We start from the raw sequence: 6,442 nt of genomic DNA on the forward strand, positions 1-6,442 counted from the left end.
TCTACATAGTTCTCGAACCCGCAGGGTCTGCACACTTAAGGTTCAACATTGTTTTATGCGTATTTGAGTTATATGGTTGGTTACCGAATGTTGTTCAGAGTCCCGGATGAGATCACGGACATCACGAGGGTTTCCGGAATGGTCCAGAAACGAAGATTAATATATAGGATGACCTCATTTGATTACCGGAAGGTTTTTAGAGTTACCGGGAATGACGAATGGGTTCCGGGAGTTCATCGGGGGGGCATCCCACCCCGGGGAAGCCCATAGGCCTTAGGGCTGCCGCACCAGCCCTTAGTGGGCTGGTGCGCAAGCCCAGAGAGGCCCCTGCGCAGGAGATAAGAAAATCAAAGAGAAAAAAAGGGGAAGTGGGAAGGAAGGGAAGGACTCCACCTTCCAATCCTAGTTGGACTAGGATTGGAGGAGGAATCCTCCTCCCCCCCATCGGCCGAACCCCTTGGGGCCTCTTGAGCCCCAAGGCAAGGCTCCTCCCCTCCCACATATATATACGGAGGTTTTAGGGCTGATTTGAGACAACTTTTCCACGGCAGCCCGACCACATACCTCAAAATATCATAATTAAAGGAAAAGAACATCATAACTAAAATTAAATTGCATGAAAATTAACCTACATTGGTTGATCAATTTTCATGCGAAATTTAATTCCAAATTATATCACCGTTGGGCAGAAAATAATAAGGAATTAAAATAAAATATATGTGAATCAGAATTGTACGCGTTGCAACCCGCCAGAGGACTAAGAACACCGAGAGAGAGGTCTGACCACCCCATCGTACGCGGGGCCTCGCTCGTCGGTGCGGCTGAAGCCGCCCGATGACGATGGCCCCGGGCATTCCTGCACTCCACCCGTCATGGACCATCGAGGCAAGCCGCCGAGGTGCGCCGTCCGGACGGATTGAATGGCATGAAGGGCCTCCTCGCCCTCGAAGGCCCCAAAATTCTTTATAGAAGCAATTACAAGCAACTCTATTGCTTCTACTGTCTTCACTTTATATACTTGAAAATCGTCGAGAAAACCCAAACCGAAATCTAAAACCAAAACCTTAAACACCCCTCTAACCTGGAAGTATTCAGGGGAGATGTGGGGCCATCTAAAAAATTCGTAAGGGTCCAAACTCCAAACGTTGGTTAGCAACAACGATATTCAACCATGTCATCTCCTCTAATAATAATAATAATAATACAATGCATATCTCCAGTCCATTTTCTGTGATTACCAGATGATATGACCTTCAAGTCGAGTTCAACCATGCACGTCTGGTATTTCTGTGCTTATCCCGGGACACGAGATCTGCTAAACAATGAAACCTCTTCCAACGGAACTGTGCCTGACATCACGCACGAACGATTCAATCCATGGAACTGTGGCGTCCTCCAATTAAACAAGCAAAATCATTGCTTGGATCATGCACGTCGAAACTTTCAACACATCACCCTGGCCAGGCCAACTTTCTGAAAGTTCGTCACCGAACCAACCTCCTCCTCTGCGTTGTTTATCGGACTATTACCTGGGCCAATGCGGTCGACCAAGATATTGTTGTTTTAGCCATACAAACATTGCATTTGCGCACAGGCGTTTTGATCTCATGCGCTTTTAGTCGTAAGCATGCACTGAATCTGCCTGGGGGGTTTGATCTGACCCCTCCACTTTCTTGGAAGAAGGTGATGGTGCAAATCGCCGGTTGGATCATCAAAATCATCAGCCGGTGTAACCGCCTTTGCCAGTTCCTCCTAGTTCGTCCCAACATTTTCGCCGCTTGCGTGTCTCGATTACTTTTTTAGCCTGTTTTTGTGCCTTGTGGTTTTCCAATTTCCCTTTTATAGACAGAAAGTTTCTTGTTGTCTTCGTATACCTTGGATGCTTGGGTTGTCTATACCTGCACATCTCAGAAATGTATATTAGAGACCAGCCAGCTGGTGGTCTCGTTCAGACTCTGACTCTGACGGCCGCCATGGATGGATCACAGACATGCTGAATTATCGGAACGGATTGAGCTATTGGGACGATGAGGCCAGGAAGATATTTGTGATGGGCAAAAGTACGCAGAACAATACACTAGCAACTAGAGATGATTCTCTCAGTGGCACATCACGTAAACTCCACCAAAGGCACTAACACGTAAAAACAAATCAAAGGGGACGTAGCATTAACCTCCGTCGCCTCCTGACGAGCAACAAGTGTCCGAATTAATCTACCAACCAGACTAGCTAGTCCCCACGCACTGTCATTCTAGATGAACCTGTAATGTAAACCTCTAACCCCTTTTGTCTTTTGGCTTGGATCTTCTAAACCCTTCTGGCATGGCACCAGATGGACTAACAACTCGTGCGTGCGTGCGTGTGTGTGTTATACTTGAGTATACATACAATTCGTTTGTTACATGTACGTGCCCTCACAAAAGTTGTCTTCATGTACTCAAAAGGAGGCACTAGTACTAGTAAACAAGAGCAACCAAGGAACCTTAACAACAGATTAATCGCCCTCAGGCCTTAGCTTAATCCCCAAGTGGGCACATCACTTTCCCTCCATTCTACTTTGATACGCCTAATGTCGCAAGTTCCCAGCTAATCCGCGCTCGTTTCCACCCACCGGAAGCCCAAACCGCCACATTTCCTCTGCTTTCCCCTGAGAAAACTATCCCCAACTCTCCCAACTGAACCCTAGAAAAGCATCCCAGCTCTCCAAGTGACCGTAGAATGAAGCTGAGAAAAAATGCATCATGCTCCTACAACTTGCTCAACCACAGTAACAAATGGGCAACTTGCTCCCAGTTGTGACCAGACCACCGCAATCTTGTTTGTCCCAGGTGTATAATAAGTGCCCGGCCACCACTCTCGCCAAAGCCAAAGGCCAAACCATCGTCTACTCATCTTTCTTCCTTCCTGAATCCTAACCCAGCCAGGGCCAGCTCTCTCGCCAAAGCGCGCGCGCACCATCCACGCTACGAGCCAAGAAAGCTTGGCTCGAGGGGAGCGCGCGTACGTATAATGCCGTACACGGCATCGCGGCCGTCGGCGCCGCAGAGGGCGCGGGTTGCGGCCGGCGGGGGGTGGAAGGCGGCGGCGCACGCGGCGTCGTGCGGGGCGGTGCCGGGGGAGGTGGCGCGGCACCACGAGCACGCGGCGGGGGCCGGGCAGTGCTGCTCGGCGGTGGTGCAGGCGATCGAGGCGCCCGTGGGCGCGGTGTGGGCCGTGGTGCGCCGCTTCGACCGGCCGCAGGCGTACAAGCACTTCATCCGGAGCTGCCGCCTCGTGGACGGCGACGGCGGCGCGGTCGGGTCGGTGCGCGAGGTGCGGGTCGTGTCGGGCCTCCCCGCCACCACCAGCCGCGAGCGGCTGGAGATCCTCGACGACGAGCGCCGCGTGCTTAGCTTCCGCGTCGTCGGCGGCGAGCACCGCCTCTCCAACTACCGGTCGGTGACCACCGTGCACGAGACCGCGTCGGCGGGCGGCGCCGTCGTGGTGGAGTCGTACGTGGTGGACGTGCCCCCCGGGAACACCGACGACGAGACGCGCACCTTCGTCGACACCATCGTGCGGTGCAACCTCCAGTCGCTGGCGCGCACCGCCCAGCAGCTCGCCCTCGCCGCCTAGGGCACGCCGGCACTCACCGGCCTCCACCGGCTCAGGCGCGTGCCGTTCTTTTTCTTTTTCTTCTTCTTCTTCTTCAGGAATTCGGTCGTCGTTGCTTATTGTTTCCTGGCTCCTTGTGTTTGTTGCCTCCATCGACGAGGCGATTGATCATGATCAGATCAGCGTGTGGTTCTAGCTTGTGTACGTTTACCCCTCATCATTTTTCACTACACAAAGTACAAATCATTGTGTTAGTCCCTGATAATACTAACCCCTGTTCATAAACATTCATATTTATGCCTCCTTAAATTTCTTGATGGGTGTTAGCCCTTTTGTGTTAACAATTATTGTGGTGTCCAAACTCCAAACCCTTTGGTTGAACTGAAAACCAGCAAACCAAATTGCTAGCTCGTTCTCTCGGAGGTGTCCATAGGTCTAGGATATGTGTGTGCATGTTTGTAGGGATGAATATATGTACGCTTACGTGTGTACTGTGTTAAGAAAAACAAGTCAAATTGCCCTAAAACCCCAGGCAAATACGCAAAATATCTGAGGGCGCAGAGTGGGTGGTTAAGTTAGTGGGATACATTAGTCATTAGGACCAGTTAATAAGCTGTACCAAACGAATGCACATGGAGTTGCGGAGGCATTGAGGGGAAGTGGCCAAAGCCGTAGCTAATCATGAACTGGCTGCTAATTAAAGTATCCATCGGATGGCAGCCGTCCTGACTCCTGCATGCACAGTCCAACATCAACCGGGCTGGCATTCAGATCAGCAGGCTCAGCTGTTCTGCTTTTGACATAAACAACAGCTCACCGCTGCGCTGCTCGCTTCCATATCACGCGCTGCCATTTCTTAATCATTTGACCTTGATCGCTTTCTCCTCTCCCTCCCAATCGAGACTTTGAATCCTCGTCGTTTCATCGAGATCGATCGCGTGTGCGCGCTGGAAGCAAAATTTTAAAAATCGCCTACGGGAATGGACGGGCAATGCTGGTAGTACGTACTGGCGCACGCGTAGATCTCGATGCCCTCCTGGTGCCCTTCTAGCTAAGAAACGTATCGTTCTCGTATCATGAAGTGTTATATAGTATTGGCGCTGGCGACAGGGAGTACGATGTTGCACAGTTAATATCCTAGTATATTCAAAGAAACACAGTTAATAGTGTATATGAAGAGATTCTATGCGATCAAAATGCAATCATTTTCAGTGGCCGACTCGTTCATCTGGACCTATATGCTACTTCCTCCGTTCCTAAATATAAGTCTTTATAGAGATTTTACTAGTGGACTACATACGGATGTATATAGACATACTTTAAAGTATACATTCAATCATTTTGCTTCGTATGTAGACATCTAATGAAATCGCTTAAAAGACTTATATTTAGGAACGGAGGGAGTATAAGAAAGGTTTAAGACGTCCGGTTGTAGATGCTAATTTACAATGGAGGCAAAGCGGATGCTTTGTCCATACATGGAACCAGATAGAAATGGCAGCTGCATGCCAAGTTGCAGCTAGACCGAACACGCGCTACTCCTCAAGTCCTCGTTACCCGAGCCCCCCGCGCACTAGTACATGACGCCACTAAGTTTATGCTTTGTTTAGATTAGCATTTCCATTTCATTACACCTGTAAAACTTACAGGCAGCTATCCGTCGTTTTGATTTCCGGCTGAAAATAGCTCTTCGTCTGTAAATTACAATTGTAGTAAGAAACATACATCCGTATTCAATTACACCGATTTCAAACGCGGCCTTAGGGTTAAATTTAGCGGGAAGGTTTAGGATTAAATTTAGCGGGAAGGGGCCCGCCCGGTAAGGGGAATCAAAGCACGCGTACGTAGTACGTACCACCCTGCGTACGGATCGCTTGTTTCTTCCTTTGTTTGCCACCAACTTGATTGATTCTCGTCCTTGCTTAATTAGTACCACCAGCGGTACGTACTTTAATTTGCCAGTGGTTTCTACCGCCAAAAGCGAGCATACTTTGCCGGTAGCGGCGCCAGCTTTACAGAGAGGAGAACGCTAGCTAGCTGACCGATGAAAAGATAGAAAATAGAATGAGATGAACCTGCAAGAGAAGACGAACAAATGCATGCTCGCTCGCTCCTCCCGGACCCGGTTGTACAGTTTCATGATTCTTGCGCCCGCCGTGATTCGTAAACAAAGGCGCAAGCGCAACTGGCGTGATGGCCTGCCCGGCCGGTTGGTTCCGTGATTTTTCTCCTCGCAGCTGGTATAGGGTTCACTTGGCATTAACAAAGCCGAAATCGACATGTAGGACGACGTGACGATGCCGAGAAAAAAAATATGATTATATGGTCATGCAGCTTGCACACTTGGCCAACTTGTTGCGCAACTAGCTAGCGCCACCCCGGTCAAGGACGTACGACCGCAGCAGCCCCGCCCTCGGCGCGATTCGACTTGCTTCCTTCCCTGTCCGTCGTCTCCCCGTCACCTTTTGTACATATGATAAATCAGCTTGCGCCATCGCGGGCAAGTTGCCGTTCAACTTGGCTGGACGGCGGCGGTGAGAGGGAAGAGGAAGCTTCGCGTGCTCGAACGCCAGTCCGGCCCTTGGCGCCTCCGATCACCACCTTCCGGATTCCACCACCTTTCCGTAGAGTTTGACGAGCGCCCAGACGACCGACCGCGAGCTCTTTTTTTCCTAATAATGAATTAATCGACTATCGATCGAGATTTTTTGTCCTGCTTTTATTTATCTTGTGGGCTGCTCTCTCTGCGATTTTCCATCATGTCATGTGAAGTATGTTTGTTTGGTGTGCCGACTTGCTAACCCCTGCGGCTGAGGCGCTGAGCTGAGCGGGTCGTCCAATGTACTCC

General features: G+C 50.2%; 1 protein-coding gene across 1 annotated transcript; it reads left to right on the plus strand.

Moving 5' to 3' along the window:
* The first annotated feature begins 2,592 nt into the window (after positions 1-2,592).
* LOC123414182 (abscisic acid receptor PYL4-like) lies at positions 2,593-3,885 on the plus strand. Its single transcript, XM_045106643.1, has one exon. The coding sequence runs from the start codon at positions 3,010-3,012 to the stop codon at positions 3,613-3,615; it is 606 nt and encodes a 201-aa protein (XP_044962578.1). The 5' UTR covers positions 2,593-3,009; the 3' UTR covers positions 3,616-3,885.
* The last annotated feature ends 2,557 nt before the right edge of the window (positions 3,886-6,442 follow it).

This window comes from Hordeum vulgare, chromosome 1H (assembly GCF_904849725.1).
Source record: "Hordeum vulgare subsp. vulgare chromosome 1H, MorexV3_pseudomolecules_assembly, whole genome shotgun sequence".
NCBI classification, from domain to species: domain Eukaryota; kingdom Viridiplantae; phylum Streptophyta; class Magnoliopsida; order Poales; family Poaceae; genus Hordeum; species Hordeum vulgare.

Excerpts from the sequence above, each read along its gene's own strand:
- LOC123414182 (XM_045106643.1), top strand. The coding sequence starts at position 3,010 with ATGCCGTACACGGCATCGCGGCCGTCGGCGCCGCAGAGGGCGCGGGTT.